The following is a 17,133-nucleotide window of genomic DNA, read 5'->3' as shown; positions in this document are numbered from 1 at the left end:
ATGGAATGTCATACTGAAGGACACAATCAAAGCCCTCCCGACAGATGGCCATGCAACCCCTGCATGAATAGCCTTCAGAAGCCGCATATTCAATTGCCGAACAATTCCTACCATTGAGAAGTTCTTCCTAATGTTTCAATGGCATGTCATACTGAAGGACACAATCAAAGCCCTCCTGAAAGATGGCCATGAGGGGAGCAGCCTCCACCAAACGCCAAGGCCGCATATTCCATTGCTGAACAGTGCTTCCCACCAAGAATTTTTTCCTAATATTTCAATGGAATGTCATACTGAAGGACACAATCAAAGCCCTCCCGACAGATGGCCATGCAACCCCTGCATGAATAGCCTTCAGAAGCCGCATATTCAATTGCCGAACAATTCCTACCATTGAGAAGTTCTTCCTAATGTTTCAATGGCATGTCATACTGAAGGACACAATCAAAGCCCTCCTGAAAGATGGCCATGAGGGGAGCAGCCTCCACCAAACGCCAAGGCCGCATATTCCATTGCTGAACAGTGCTTCCCACCAAGAATTTTTTCCTAATATTTCAATGGAATGTCATACTGAAGGACACAATCAAAGCCCTCCCGACAGATGGCCATGCAACCCCTGCATGAACAGCCTTCAGAAGCCGCATATTCCATTGCTGAATAATTCCTACCATTGAGAAGTTCTTCCTAATGTTTCAATGGAATGTCATACTGAAGGACACAATCAAAGCCCTCCCGACAGATGGCCATGCAACCCCTGCATGAACAGCCTACAGAAGCCGCATATTCCATTGCTGAATAATTCCTACCATTGAGAAGTTCTTCCTAATGTTTCAATGGAATGTCATACTGAAGGACACAATCAAAGCCCTCCCGACAGATGGCCATGCAACCCCTGCATGAACAGCCTTCAGAAGCCGCATATTCCATTGCTGAATAATTCCTACCATTGAGAAGTTCTTCCTAATGTTTCAATGGAATGCCATACTGAAGGACACAATCAAAGCCCTCCCGACAGATGGCCATGCAACCCCTGCATGAACAGCCTTCAGAAGCCGCATATTCCATTGCTGAATAATTCCTACCATTGAGAAGTTCTTCCTAATGTTTCAATGGAATGTCATACTGAAGGACACAATCAAAGCCCTCCCGACAGATGGCCATGCAACCCCTGCATGAACAGCCTTCAGAAGCCGCATATTCCATTGCTGAATAATTCCTACCATTGAGAAGTTCTTCCTAATGTTTCAATGGAATGTCATACTGAAGGACACAATCAAAGCCCTCCCGACAGATGGCCATGCAACCCCTGCATGAACAGCCTACAGAAGCCGCATATTCCATTGCTGAATAATTCCTACCATTGAGAAGTTCTTCCTAATGTTTCAATGGAATGTCATACTGAAGGACACAATCAAAGCCCTCCCGACAGATGGCCATGCAACCCCTGCATGAACAGCCTACAGAAGCCGCATATTCCATTGCTGAATAATTCCTACCATTGAGAAGTTCTTCCTAATGTTTCAATGGAATGTCATACTGAAGGACACAATCAAAGCCCTCCCGACAGATGGCCATGCAACCCCTGCATGAACAGCTTTCAGAAGCCGCATATTCCATTGCTGAATAATTCCTACCATTGAGAAGTTCTTCCTAATGTTTCAATGGAATGTCATACTGAAGGACACAATCAAAGCCCTCCCGACAGATGGCCATGCAACCCCTACATGAACAGCCTTCAGAAGCCGCATATTCCATTGCTGAATAATTCCTACCATTGAGAAGTTCTTCCTAATGTTTCAATGGAATGTCATACTGAAGGACACAATCAAAGCCCTCCCGACAGATGGCCATGCAACCCCTGCATGAACAGCCTACAGAAGCCGCATATTCCATTGCTGAATAATTCCTACCATTGAGAAGTTCTTCCTAATGTTTCAATGGAATGTCATACTGAAGGACACAATCAAAGCCCTCCCGACAGATGGCCATGCAACCCCTGCATGAACAGCCTTCAGAAGCCGCATATTCCATTGCTGAATAATTCCTACCATTGAGAAGTTCTTCCTAATGTTTCAATGGAATGTCATACTGAAGGACACAATCAAAGCCCTCCCGACAGATGGCCATGCAACCCCTGCATGAACAGCCTTCAGAAGCCGCATATTCCATTGCTGAATAATTCCTACCATTGAGAAGTTCTTCCTAATGTTTCAATGGAATGTCATACTGAAGGACACAATCAAAGCCCTCCCGACAGATGGCCATGCAACCCCTGCATGAACAGCCTACAGAAGCCGCATATTCCATTGCTGAATAATTCCTACCATTGAGAAGTTCTTCCTAATGTTTCAATGGAATGTCATACTGAAGGACACAATCAAAGCCCTCCCGACAGATGGCCATGCAACCCCTGCATGAACAGCTTTCAGAAGCCGCATATTCCATTGCTGAATAATTCCTACCATTGAGAAGTTCTTCCTAATGTTTCAATGGAATGCCATACTGAAGGACAAAACCAAAGCCCTCCTGACAGAGGGACATGCCGAACAACCTCCATGTTTGATTGCCGAACAATTCTTACCATTGAGAAGTTTTTCCCAATGTTTCAATGGAATGTCATACTGAATGACACAATCAAAGCCCTCCTGACAGAGGGCCATGCCACCACTGCATGAACAATCTCCATATTTCACTGCCGAACAATTCTTACCATTGAGAAGTTTTTCCCAATGTTTCAATGGAATGTCATACTGAATGACACAATCAAAGCCCTCCCAAGAGATGGCCATGCCGCCTCCGGAGGGGAGGAGCCTCCACCAAAGGCCAAGGCCGCATATTCCATTGCTGAACAATTCCTACCATTGAGAAGTTCTTCCTAATGTTTCAATGGAATGTCATACTGAATGACACAATCAAAGCCCTCCCGACAGATGGCCATGCCGCCTCCGGAGGGGAGGAGCCTCCACCAAAGGCCAAAGCCGCATATTCCATTGCTGAACAATTCCTACCATTGAGACGTTCTTCCTAATGTTTCAATGGAATGCCATACTGAATGACACAATCAAAGCCCTCCTGACAGATGGCCATGGCACCTCTGCATGAACAACCTCCATGTTTCACTGCCGAACAATTCTTACCATTGAGAAGTTTTTCCCAATGTTTCAATGGAATGCGATAAAGACACAATTAAGGCCCTCTTGACAGATGGCCATGCAACCCCTGCATGAACAGCCTTCAGAAGCCGCATAGTCCACTGCCGAACAATTCCTACCATTGAGAAGTTCTTCCTAATGTTTCAATGGAATGCCATACTGAATGACACAATCAAAGTCCTCCTGACAGATGGCCATGCCACCTCTGCATGAACAACCTTCATGTTTCACTGTCAAAAAATTCTTACCATTGAGAAGTTCTTCCCAATGTTTCAATGGAATGTCATACTGAATGACACAATCAAAGCCCTCCCGACAGACGGCCATGCAACCCTGCATGAACAGCCTTCAGAAGCCGCATATTCCATTGCCGAACAATTCCTACCATTGAGAAAGACACAATCAAAGCCCTCCTGACAGACGGCCATACTGAAAACCCCCCACCAAATATGGCTGCATATTCCATTGCCAAACAGTTCTTACCATCAAGAAGTTCTTCCTAATGTTTCAATGGAATGTCATACAGAAAGACACAATCAAAACCCTCCTGACAGATGGCCATGCAACCTCTGCATGAACAACCTCCAGAAGCCACATATTCCATTGCTGATCAGCACTTGCCATCAAGAAGTTCTTCATATGTTGCAGTTGACCACCTTGATGAGCATTGAATGGCCTTGCAGCTTCAAAGCCTGGTTGCTTCCTGCCTGGGGGAATCCTTTGTTGGGAAGTGTTAGCTGGCTCTTATTGTGTCCTGTCTGGAATTCCTCAAACAGACAAGAACTCTTGTCTGTTTGAGGCAAATGTGAATGTTGCAATTGGCCACCTTGACTAGCATTGACTGGCCTTGCAGCTTCAAAGCCTGGCTGCTTCCTGCCTTGGGGAGGGGGGGAATACTTTGTTAGGCCAAAACTCCTGGAAGGCCAAAGTTTGCCTATGCCTGGTCTAACTGGAAGCAGCTCTCCAGAACTTCCATTATGGAGATAATAGGGCCAAACTGCATTCTATGGCAGCGTATTTGAATGATATGCTAAGAGTGACAATAAGAATGGCCCGCCCTCTTGGATGAGTTTTCTAAAATGGTTTGTCGCGCCCGCCCGCACCGCATTTGTCGTCCCTATTCCGCGCCTGCGCACACGAGAAGGCCCTTTTGGTTGCTTTTCGGAAGTTGTACGTCGCGCCCGCCTGCTCCTCGTTGTCCCCACCCCATATCTACGCATGCGCAGACGCGGCCGGCAGCGAGAAGCGACAAGATGGCGGCCGCCGGCCGTTTTTGGGGCTTAGTCGTGGCCTTGTGCGTTTTGGCCGCCTCTTTCGCCGCCGAGGAGCCCAAGAAACCCCCCTCCAAGCCTGCGAAGAAGAAGGACATTCGGGATTACAATGACGCCGACATGGCGCGGCTGCTGGAGCAGTGGGAGGTAGGTGTGAGGCGGACGAGGAGGCCTTTCCCCTCACTTCCATTAGAGCAGCGGTCCCCAAACTAAGGCCCCGGGGCCGGATGCGGCCCTCCAAGGTCATTGACCTGGCCCCCACCCTCAGTTTTAGACTTCGCCTCGCCCAAAGTCTAAAATGACTTGAAGGCACACAATACCAACAATCCTACTTAACTTGCCTTTCTCATTGGCCAGAAGCAGGACCACACTTCCCATTGAAATCCTGATAGGTTTATGTTGGTTAAAATTGTTTTTATTTTTAAATATTGTATTGTTCTTTCATTTACTAATATTGTGCTATGGGAATAATTGAATATATTGTGTATACATATAATATTGATACTAATATAATGTAATGCAACATAATACTAATAATTATACAATATAATAATATTAATTATACATTATATATTAAATGTAATATTACTAATATTATGGTAGTGGTACAGTAGAGTCACTAATCCAAGCTAAACGGGCTGGCAGAAGCTTGGATAAGCGAATAACTTGGATAATAAGGAGGGATTAAGGAAAAGCCTATTAAACATCAAATTAGGTTATGATTTTACAAATTAAGCACCAAAACTTCATGTTATACAACAAATTTGACAGAAAAAGTAGTTCAATACGCAGTAATGTTATGTTGTAATTACTGTATTTACGAATTTAGCAACAAAATATCACGATATATTGAAAACATTGACTACAAAAATGGCTTGGATTATCCAGAGGCTTGGATAAGCGAGGCTTGGATTAGTGAGACTCTACTGTATAGGATAATATAGTAATATATAATGCTAATATTGTGCTATGCTAATAATATAATATATTGTATGTACATGCAACTTGTAAGCCGCTCTGAGTCGCCTTCGAGGTGAGAGAGGGTGGGGTATAAATGTAGTAAATAAATAAATAAATAGTTGTTGTTGGGTTTTTTTTTTGCACTACAAATAAGACATGTGCAGTGTGCATAGGAATTTGTTTGTATTTTTTTTTCAAATGATAATTCGGCCCCTCAACAGCCTGAGGGACCATGAACCAGCCTTCCACTTTAAAAGTTTGAGGACCCCTGCATTAGAGCATGGGCAAACTTGGGCCTTCCAGGTATTTTGGACTCCAACTCTCACCATTCCTGACAGCCTCAGGCCCCTTCCTTTTCCCCTCGGATTCGAACCTGTGACCTTTCGGTCTACAAGTTCAGCAGCTCAGCGCTTTAATGCACTGCGCCATCGGGCGCTCCTAGTATAGACTCATACAATTCAGTTCATTTGAGTTCAATCTGCATTATAATAGTCTACATTGATCATATAATCCTATGCTATCCAAAACTTATATTGGAGATACATATTTGGCTGGAGTTATACTTAAAAATGTACCTGTTCTAATTTACATAATAATTCAGTTTAAGAACAAACCTACAGAACTTATTTTGTCTGTAACTTGGGGACTGCCTGTAACCTGTAACCATCATCCCTCTGCACTATCTGTGCTGCCAAAGACAGAGAGGGGTCTGCATGTAGGAAGCCACATACATCTCACTCTCAAATTACATGCACAGGAAACACTCCATGCAACAAACCTATATTTTTACTTTAGCAAGATGATTAGAGTATAAAACAACACCCACACCTGAAACAATAGCAATATAGAACTTTTTATAACCTTTTATACACAATGCTTGTGTATTAGAAATGCCTATAGTTGCACCTAGAAATTACTGAAGCGTTTCTTCTTTTCCAAGGCATTCTTAGCCATCCTCGTGTTTGTTTTCCAAATAGAAAGATGATGATATAGAAGAAGGGGATCTTCCAGAGCATAAGCGCCCATCTGCACCAATAGATTTCTCTAAGATTGACCCCAGCAAGCCTGAGAACATTTTGAAAATGACAAAGAAAGGGAAGACTATTATGATGTTTGCCACAGTGTCTGGGGAGCCTACTGAAAAAGAGACAGAAGAAATTACAAATCTGTGGCAGGGGAGTCTTTTCAATGCCAACTATGATGTACAGAGGTAAGCATTTTGCCCCAAAACTTTTTGCTGTTTGATTTAATTTTTATTTTTTAAAAGTAGGTATTTATTTATTTACTACATTTATATGCCGCCCTTCTCATCCCAAAGGGGACTCAGAGCGGTTTACAAATTCCATTCACACACAATACATTATATTATTAGCATAGTACAATACTAGCATTAAATTACTATATTGTACTATATCATTACATTGTAATATTATTAGTAATATTACATTTAATATATAATATATAATTAATATTATTAAATTGTATTATATTGTAATACATTATAATATTATCAATATTATATGTATATACAATATATTCTATTATTATATATTATAAATTAAGTTGTATATTATATACTATATATACAGTAGAGTCTCACTTATCCAAGCTAAACGGGCCAGCAGAAGCTTGGATAAGCGAATATCTTGGATAATAAGGAGGGATCAAGGAAAAACCTATAAAACATCAAATTAGGTTATGATTTTATAAATTAAGCACCAAAACATTATGTTTTACAACAAATTTGACAGAAAAAGCAGTTTAATACGCAGTAATGTTATGTTGTAATTACTATATTTACTAATTTAGCACCAAAATATCACGATATATTGAAAACATTGACTACAAAAATGGCTTGGATAATCCAGAAACTTGGATAAGTGAGGCTTGGATAAGTGAGACTCTACTGTATATATATTAGCATAGCATGTTACTGGAGGTATGGGCCTCCAGCTGATGCCGAAGGACACAAGATGGAACAGTCTTCCCAGCTCCCTCTGCTCTGGCCCCAGAGCGTCAGTTGGCAGTGGGAGAGGGACCTCCAGCTGATGTTGAAGGAGAGAAGATGGAACTGTCTTCCCGACTCCCTCTGCTCTGGCCCCAGAGCATCAGTTGGAACTGACTTTACCTCTAAGAACATTATATCAATCTTTTGTAATAAAGTAGAGGGGGAGGCTCCCAGATTTTGTGGATGTTGTTTTATACTCTAATAATCTTGCTAAAGTAAAAACATAGGTTTGTTGCATGGAGTTGTTTCCTGTGCATGTAATTTGAGAGTGAGGTGTATGTGGCCTCCTACATGCAGACTCCTCTCTGTCTTTGGCAGCACAGATAGTGTAGAGGGATGATGGTTACAGATTACAGGCAGTCCCCAAGTTACAGACAAAATAAGTTCTGTAGGTTTGTTCTTAAACGGAATTATTATGTAAATTAGAACAGGTACATTTTTACGTATAACTCCAGCCAAATATGTATCTCCAATATAAGTTTTGGATAGCATAGGAAAAGGTTAACACCCCTGTAGAGCTTGCTTTGATGTCTGTGGCCGTGTTCTGAAGATTTCACATCACTTTTTGCCCCTATAATAATTGGATTTTGAAATATTTGGCTTGTTGTGGAAACAAGGATACTTCAGTGGAGACACCTTGAGTCTTTCAGGAGTGAACTTCCCTTCTGAGGGTAGATTTTTCTCACTTCCTGTTGTCTCTCTCTCTCTCTCTCTCTCTCTCTCTCCCCCCCCCCCCCCCCCCCCCCGTTCTTAACCAAATCGCATGCCTGTAACTTGGGGACTCCATGTATTCCCCTTCACTGTTGACGGTTTCCTTTGTCTCAGCCCAATTTTTTAAAGTTCCTAAATATGTGTATTTTGCATATTCAGTACAAATTTCTGACAAAGTTTTGCTATAACTGCAGTTGTGCTGATTTCTAAGCAAATCCAACATTTTAAAACTAGAACAAAAATGGGAAAGCCTTTTACTTCCAGATGTTTTGGGCAATCACATCTCTATTTGGTCATGGTACATTATCCTTTCTGAAATCCAATACATCTGAAGGGCAAAAGATTTTCCATCTCTGAAGTAGGGGGTGAGTTTTCAACCCCAGGGCTGAGAAAGGTGGTATATAAATACACTAAATCAATAAATAAAGTTGTGTAGCTGCCCTTACCCTGTTTCCCCGAAAATAAGACAGTGTCTTATATTAATTTTTTCTCCCAAAGTTGTGCTAGGTCTTATTTTCAGGGGATGTCTTATTTTTTCATGAAGAAGAATTTACATTTATTGTTGAACAAAAATTGAACATTTGTTATATACTGTACAATAGTTGTCATCTCAAACCAGCATAACCAGACAAACTGTGAATCCTATCAAGAATTTATTACTACCATTATTTCCATGTTCTACAATCTATGGTACGTATGCTTCCAAACAAAACCTTTGCTAGGTCTTACTTTCAGGGGAGGCCTTATATTTAGCAATTCAGCAAAACCTCTACTAGGTCTTATTTTCTGGGGATGTCTTATTTTCGGGGAAACAGGGTATGAGTCTTCAATCACAATATTAAATTTTGCTGGTAGATTTTAACCTGAAAGATACCTATTAATAATTGTTCATCTAGCACTGTTTCAATTTTTTCCTTTTATATTATTCTCTGGACACATTTATTTTTCACCTCTTTTGAATAAAAGGCACATGTACAGTAAAAAAAAACCTGCAGAGAAATCACTGTGGAGGTAAACAGGGTTTCACTCAAAAATAATTGCCACAGAAATTGCAGTCTGTTTCAAAAAACCTACATTTGGTGCCAGGCATTTACCTAGCTTGTTTTGAGATTATTTGTTACGATAATATTCTGTACAATATAATGTAAATAAGCCAATATTTCATTACAAAATAGTCCCTGCATATGTGAACCAGAATTTTGATGTCAGAGAGAGAGAAACACACACAGAATATTATTTTGATTATCTCAGATAGTAGCAGTAAAATACTGCTGACATCATGTATCACATAACATTCAGGCATTCATTGGCTGTAATCTTTACAAATTAATTTTCACAGTTGCATCTATAACTGTTTTAATAAATAAGCAATTTTTGGCACAAAGGAACTGCTTCCTTATGTTGTGTCAGTTTTTTAAAATTGGGTGTATTGCCTGCATTTTGAATAGAAGATAAATTGCAATGTTACCTCTGAAATAACATTGCAGATTTTATCAGTTCTTGGAGGAGCAGAATTCATAAACATGCCAATGTGCCACATAATATTTGGGTTATTTCTGACTAGGAGCCACTTGGAAATTAAATTTCAGAGGCCTTAAAATAATCAAAGCTCTTTTGGAAAATTTCAGGTTTATCGTTGGCTCAAATCGCGCCATCTTCATGCTTCGTGATGGAAGCTATGCATGGGAGATCAAAGACTTCCTGATAAATCAAGAGAGGTGTGCTGATGTAACTCTGGAAGGTCAGGTGTACCCTGGCAAAGGAGCCAAGGAGAAAGAAAAAAACAAAAATAAGTCTAGGCCTGAAAAAGCCAAAAAGAAAAAAGATACTGAAAAGAAATCTGAAACATTCAAAGACAATAATCACGCAAGCAAACCAAAAGAAGATCTATGATGTCAAATACATTGCACTGATTATTAGAAGGAGTTTTGGAGAGAGGAACAGAGTTGGAATGGGTTTCCAGGTTGTGATGATCAAGGCGGCAGTTTACTTATTAATGTGAAGCATATATTTAGTAACAACAAAGTTAATAGTTAATATCTGGGGACTGCCTGGTGAGCAGCAGCTCATCTACTCTCAGTTAATTGTTTAACTGTAAAATTGGAAAGTATGTGTAATTTCAGTATTGGGGACTTTGCCAAATGGAGAGGAAGAATTCTCCTTTAGAGTCCTGTTTAGCAAGTTTCAAGGAAACAGCAACATGAATAATTCAAGGGTGATGAAGAGATTGACAAAAAGGTACCTACATTTCTTGCATTTTCTACTATATTCCAGTATTTTAATTAGTTCAGGTAATAAGTATGTTTTCATTGGGTCTCAATATGGAAATTCTCAGAATATTACTGAACGAACAAAATACTAGAAGCACAGTTTTGAGGGACATGAGTATTTTGTCTGTTCTTATTCCATATAGTAGCAGTCAAATCCTGCTAAAATGAGACTTGTTTTCTGTTGCATTAACAGGACTAGAGGTATGAGCTATCTTGGGTCAAACTGGGAGAGAGGCAGAATATAAATTAATTAAAATAAAGGGACCATTTCACTTACTGCCTTACTCTCTTAGCAGTTGATAGGAAAATAGTAAAGGGTACTATTAATTTGAAGCCACCTGGAAATATGTTTCAGGGCTTATCCTTGTTTTTGAGATTGTGTTTGTTTAAGGATGTTAAACAAGAACAACATCCTAGAACAGAAGCCTATTCCAGGTTAGGGACTTTTTATCCTGAATGCAGCTTTTGAGTTATTCTGCCAAAAAAGCCCACTTAAGATACTTAAAATATCCTCCTTTGAGATTTATTTTAAAGGGTTTTTAAAACACTCAAGGGCTTCTTGTCAACATGAATGATCCTTGCAGAATGCCAATAAATTTATATGCCTTTCAAAGCAGATTCCTGTTTTTTTAAAAAAACAGAAAATGTGTTCCTCCTACTATGCATCATTGCATCTTTGATCATCTCAGAATGAAGGTGCAGTGATATTTGCAACTGCAACTTGTTTTACACTTGTACATCAAAACTAACCTGAAAATAGGGCCAAATGAATAGATATATATGGTGTTTATTAAGGAATGTGTATTTGGGTGTTACTTCTTTAAGATAAATTGTATAGGTGACTCTGATGACTGCGTTGCAAGTAAGAATAGCTTGAGGAGGAAAAGGCTCTTGGGGTAAGTTTACTTTGAGAATTTGAAGTAATGTTGACATTTTATTTTATGAGTATATCTTTAAGGCTGGAGCATCCGCCAGAACTGTTGTAGGCAGTTGCAGAGCTTGGAAGCAATTAATAACAAATAACAATTTCTTTGTTGTAGATATATATTTGAAGGACTGAGGCTTGTTTTTTCATCGCTTGCTTTCAGCTTTAATTTTAACATCCCCAATTATTATTGGTAATACATAGTAATAATGACCTTATTATCAGTATTACTATTATTGTAATTCTTACCATAGGGATGTGGGAGCACTGGACTCACAAATATTTTGGTTTACAAAACATCTATCATGCCCCTCCATTATGACGAATGATAGCAGACTATAGAAGCTGGTCTAGAAAACATCTTGGGGACCAAATATTCCCCACCCAGTTTTATAAGATGATTTATGAGGAGTACTATTGCAATTACTCTTTGCAAAGACATGAAAATAAACAGGAACTTCCCAGTTTTTCCAGTCCAGTCAGATGGGTCCACAAAACTTTATTGAATTCTTCATTTGAGCCACTAAGAGATGTACCATTAACATTTGTCTTCTGGAAAATACCCCTCTTTCATCTTTAAATTCTGCTTTCCCCATGCTCAGGAAGGGATTTTCTCTTTCTTCAGTTGGATCTGTCAAAGCCATTGGAGCAGGATTGGCCTGTACCAGATACCAGAAGAGCCATAAAGTTTTATTAAAAAGACAAAAGACCTTAGATCTTTAGGCTTTGTTTTGGTGCCGTTGTGTGCCTTCAAGTCATTGCTGACTTATGGTGACCTTAAGGCAAACTTACCAGTTTAGGATTTTCTATAAATTAAGACTTGTGAGACATGCTTGGGAATGCACTTTTACATGGAAAGCGACAGCACACCACTGGTTAAACATAAGGAAAATATGTAAAGTAGGTTACCCGGCATGATATGCTTAAAATAGTTAGCTCTGTATCTATTTTTGCTGTTGAAATATGTCGAGTATAGGAATCTTAAGTACACTTGCTTTCTCTGAAATCTGAACATTTGTCTCTAATCCATTTTAAATTATATTGATAGGATCTTCCAAGGCAGTATTGATTGCTTTAGGCCCTTAGGCTATGAAGTTGTTGCTTTTTTGAAGTTGTATTGCTTCTAGGCCAAGCTTAAGATGTCACAGAGGGTTTTAAATGCCTTTCCAGTAAAGAGATTCCTCTTACTGGGGCAGATTTACAATAGGTCAAACTCTCCAGCGTAGCTGAGCCCTACATATATTTCATACACAGTTTATAGAAAGGATAATTCTGTTACTTTTCCAAAATCGCATGTATACCAGCAGCTCATTACAAGAAAGTAATCAAACACAAACCATGACAAAAGTGTTCAAAGATTGCATCGAAACTTTTAATCCAGTAAATGGTGTGTTCCAAATAGCTGGCTGTTAAATTGTAAGCAAATACATTTGGAAGTAACATTGCAATTTTTTAAAAAATCATTACAAAAACTGGATGCCAAGAGAGTACCACATTCTGTGGCCATGAGAAATTTTTCAAGTGCAAAGCAGACAATCTGAGATGAGTTTCCAAGTCCTTGTTCCTTGGCAAACTCCATCATAGCTTTGCTCTCTTCAGATTTAATCCTTTTTTTAGTGCCTTTGCAATAAATAAATAGAAAATATATCTCTTTATTTGGACAGGAACGTTAAGAAAATATACAAAACACTATACATCTAGTTCCGAAAAAGGACCAGCTATTTCGGGTAAACAGGCATGTGCACACCAAAAACCCTCTTAAAGAATGATGTCCATTGGGTGAAGGTTCGAGGGAAGCAATTTGCTACATTACAGCCTTTGAAAAGCAGTGATTCACGAGTTGTGAATGGTCAATTCTTATAATAATTATTATACATCCTAACATCAGTTGGTCATGTAACTACGAAAGGGCACATATAGAAACAGTTTGGTGATACTGAGTTGGTTCTTGAAAAGAAAAAAATAACTGGTTGATGGCTGCTGAGATTTGGCTTTCTAATTCAAGTAGGGGAAATTCAGATACATTGATTTAGATGCCAAAGCACGGGATCAAAACTATTGTGCTGATGTCCCATGGATATTTCTAATCATTATATGTAACACAGTCCAACAAAAATAATTATCTTGGTTTTTAGACCTCTTCTTTGAACTTCTGATTCAGGAAATAGCACTGGAGAGACTGCACCAATTTTAGTTTTTTAAATATGGCTATCACGATTTTCTGTGGACAAGCCGAGGAAAGTTGGTATATGGCATGTGATCTGTATCTCAAAAACTCGAGCTGACGGGGAAAACTGGTGCCATTTTTGGAATCAACAGGTCAGATATACCCAGAAACGGGTCTAACATTTGAGGCACCAAAATGTATATTGTTCAGTGTTACTGGTTTTGTTTGTTTGTTAGAACTTGCAACATTTTTGGTGCTAAGGAAAGGAACAGCACAATATTTACTTATCACCATTAACTGACTTTTTTATCCAGACAATCTCAAGGTTTTGTGAAGACTAGCAAACAATCTCTTGTACATGTTGTGAATTGTCAAGTTTGTGTACTAGTTATTTTACTTTCTTTTGTAAGAAATGCTAAATCACCAAAGTGCCACTGATAGTAATTCGGCAGATCACTGGTATTTGCTTGTACTTCCCCACAGTTATTAAATAGGTGTTTGGCCTTGTTAAGCTGGCCCTTTACACTGATTTCAACCACAAGTTGCCTCTGCATGTCCAAGATGACATCCAGGGACTTTTGGTTGGTAAGACAGGGTAAAACCAATTAACCCAGTTCTTGCAATTGCTGTAGCTTGGAACAGAACATGTAAACAGCTCAGCTGAATCCAGGACTGGTCCAAAATAGTAGTGCTCTGGCCCAGTCCTGGATTATGATGTACCTGTTTATGAGCCCTGTGACCCATTTAACACTTAACAAACTTCCCTTTTGTGTTCAATGTCCGCAGTGTCCCTTCAAGAGGCCCAACATTCTAGAAAGTTGTGGGGTTCCAACAGTTCTTTTGCTAGCTGTTTAATAGAATTAGAAGTAAAACTTTTTCCTGAGTAGTTGTTTTAAAACATTAAAAATAAGTATTTGAAGGCTAAAGTAGGAGAAGCAGCACTGTGTACCTGAGACCCCTGTGCACAAACACGAGATAGGCTGTAATTCTACTACAATGAATGTGAAATTAAAGATTAGGAACCTAATTGTACCTAATCAAGGCCCCATCTCTTCCAGTATTCTGTTCACACAGTGGCAAACTCAATGCCTTTCAGAAAGGACATGGCTACAAAGGATGAACTCCTCCTTGCCTTCATGTTTGTCTGTGAGAAGAGGACAATTGATTCATTCTTCAAAAGCAGATCAATGAACTTGACTTAAAGTGGTTCAGGAATGCTGGTGGGCCGATGCGGCCTCTTAATTCATTTATATAAGATTTCTTTTATGTACATCAACAAAATATATTACATCTTTTAAGGGCCACGGGCACTGCTGTCCTCAATGTCTTCTCTGTTGAGGATGCGTTGTTGAGAAAAGCAGAACGATGACATAGACAAATTCCTCACAATTTCATTTTCTTCACCACTGGAACTGGCAAAGCTTGGAAGATCCTCACTGCCTCATCGTCTGTTTTCAGTTTTACCCAGTATGGACGGAAGCTGCCCTTGTATCCAACAAAAGCCAATTTATCTATTTGAAGGGAAGAAAAAGGTAAGAACAGTGGATGAGAAGAAGTATATTTATAGCAACAAGTTACTCTACCAACATTGTATTTGTGTTAACAGGCCTTTAATGCCAAGGATTACACATGGGGGGGGGGGGGGGATTTGTGCTAATTGTGAACTGGAAGATGAGCCAAATCAGTGTTCAGTGGAATTCAGTTATAACTATTGGTATTTTCTGCAGTTTTTTAATTCAAAATGGAAATGCTGATCAAGCAGATTGTTGATGGTACTTTAGGGACATGGAATAGACTGAGTATGCACATTAGCAGAAGCCTGTTGAACATGTAGCCCAGCGGCTGGATGTGGCCTGCCCAAGGAGTTGTGGAACAATAGAGGAACAAAGAACAAAGCAGCAAAAGCATAGTGCCGTGTTCGCTGCCCTCGGCTCCATGCATCCAGCACCTAGGGCTTCCAACCTTGCCATTGCACCTCCATGAAGGGAAAGAGGAAAACCAGCTAGAGGGTTAGATTCTACACCTGTATTTGGCTTCTCTCTCTGGAGACAACATGGGGAGACAGGAAGAAGCCTATGTGCCAAGAGAACTTATGCCCTGTCCAAGGAAAGAGAAAGAGAGAGGCTGGCAGTAGCAGCCCAGATGGATGAAGCTGCACATATCGGCTGCAGCATGAAAGGTCCGAGGTTGGGTATACTTTCTGGGGGCTGGCCCATTTTCCTCCAGCTCAGCCGCAACTCCTGGACCTCTTAATTTTTGTAATGAAAAATCTGTGTGCAAAAATCCAGCTGAGCTAGTAGAACCTTGCAAAGATTCGCTGATTTGTTGCTGCAACTCGCAAAGACTCTCCAGAGAAGTCTATGTGTTGGTCTGGATCTGCACTGCCAAATAATGCTGTTTGAAGTGCACAACATGGTCAGTGTCGATCAGGGGTCCCCAAACTAAGGCCCATGGGCCGGATGTGGCCCTCCAAGGTCATTTATCTGGCCCCTGCCCTCAGTCTGAAATGACTTGATGTCACACAACAACAACAATCCTAATTAACTTGACTATCTCATTGGCCAGATGCAGGCCCACACTTCCTATTGAAATCCTGGTAGGTTTATGTTGGTTAAAATTGTTCCTATTTTTAAATATTGTGGGGGGTTTTTTTGTACTACAAATAAGATATGTGCAGTGTTCGTAGGAATTTGTTCATTTTTTTTCAAACTATAGTCCGGCCCCCCAGCACTCTGAGGGACTGTGGACTGGCCCTCTACTTTAAAAGTTTGAGGACCTTGGTGTAGATCCATCTAATACATTGCATTATATGGGACCATACTGACTATATTATGCGGTTCAAACTGCATCATTTGGCAGTGCTGATCCAGCTTTTGGCTCCATCTGCACAAGGACTGTAATCCAGTTTGAAGTTATTCCAGGCTCTGGAAGGATCCTGAACAAGCAACGCCATGTTGTTCCACACTTTCTGATCATTTCTTTTAGTTTTGGTGGAAGGAAAAGCAGGAGCCCACTGGAGCTCTAAAATACCAGGAAGCATACAAATTAACAACCTCAAATATTGAGATGTCAAGTTCTTTAACATTAAGTTTACCTTTTAATTTAAAGCCTGTCTCTGCTCCAAGCCTGTCCAGGATTTTAGTCCATGGGCTTTTTGTGTTTAATTTTCCTTTGGATGTTATCACCACTATGGAACTAGAGGAAGAAAAAAAAAGTGTATTAACCCATTGAGACGTTTATCAATTGAGAGTACTGCTGGAAGTCATCCGGGGCCCTCCAAATGAGACTTAACTATGCAAATGGTCTGGTTTTAGTTTTTTAGTTTATTAAGGAGTCAGATGACAATGTTGACACCACCTTCATCTTGAAATGCGCACAATAACAGTATTTTCCAATGGCTTTCATTTGATTCTTAGAAAATGTGCTAAAGGTAAATAGATACACACTGTTTTCTGAGCAAGACCACCAAGTGCGCTCAAATTAGAAGAATTTTGGAATTCTTGGAAACTTTGACCCTGCAGGTGTTTTGGACTTCAACTCCCACCATTCCTAACAGCCTCAGGCCCCTTCCTTTTCCCCCTCAGCCGCTTAAGCGGCTGAGGGGGAAAAGGAAAGGGCCTGAGGCTGTTAGGAATGGTGGGAGTTGAAGTCCAAAACATCTGGAGTGCCAAA

At 40.1% G+C, this 17,133-nt stretch overlaps 2 protein-coding genes across 12 annotated transcripts in view; one reads left to right on the top strand and one right to left on the bottom strand.

The window, feature by feature from the left end:
• Positions 1–4,361: 4,361 nt before the first annotated feature.
• Positions 4,362–17,133, top strand: part of mesd (mesoderm development LRP chaperone) — a 40,173-nt gene continuing 27,401 nt past the window's right edge. For 5 of the 9 annotated variants that reach the window (XR_010000999.1, XR_010000997.1, XR_010000993.1 and 2 more), the window contains exons 1-4: positions 4,362–4,567; positions 6,358–6,590; positions 9,728–10,337; positions 14,920–14,993. Coding sequence is in view for 1 of the 9 variants with exons in the window: in XM_003225904.4 (XP_003225952.1) it covers positions 4,403–4,567; positions 6,358–6,590; positions 9,728–9,992 (663 nt within the window). In the remaining 8 variants the exon portion in view is untranslated. Of the gene's footprint in view, positions 4,568–6,357; positions 6,591–9,727; positions 10,983–14,760; positions 14,897–14,919; positions 14,994–17,133 lie in introns of those variants that run through there. The other 4 variants (XR_010001000.1, XR_010000996.1, XR_010000998.1 and 1 more) reach the window with 3 other exon arrangements.
• cemip (cell migration inducing hyaluronidase 1) overlaps positions 11,646–17,133 on the bottom strand; it is a 160,871-nt gene continuing 155,383 nt past the window's right edge. For all 3 annotated transcript variants that reach the window (XM_008118541.3, XM_008118539.3, XM_008118543.3), the window contains exons 28-29: positions 16,556–16,656; positions 11,646–14,972 (exon numbers count right to left, since the gene is read on the bottom strand). In XM_008118541.3, coding sequence (XP_008116748.2) covers positions 14,845–14,972; positions 16,556–16,656 — 229 coding nt within the window. In that variant the 3' untranslated portion in view covers positions 11,646–14,844. The remainder of the gene's footprint in view (positions 14,973–16,555; positions 16,657–17,133) is intronic.

Source organism: Anolis carolinensis, unplaced genomic scaffold, assembly GCF_035594765.1.
Source record: "Anolis carolinensis isolate JA03-04 unplaced genomic scaffold, rAnoCar3.1.pri scaffold_11, whole genome shotgun sequence".
NCBI lineage: Eukaryota > Metazoa > Chordata > Lepidosauria > Squamata > Dactyloidae > Anolis > Anolis carolinensis.
Note: the sequence above shows the minus strand (reverse complement) of the source record. Positions and strands in the feature narration are given on the sequence as shown.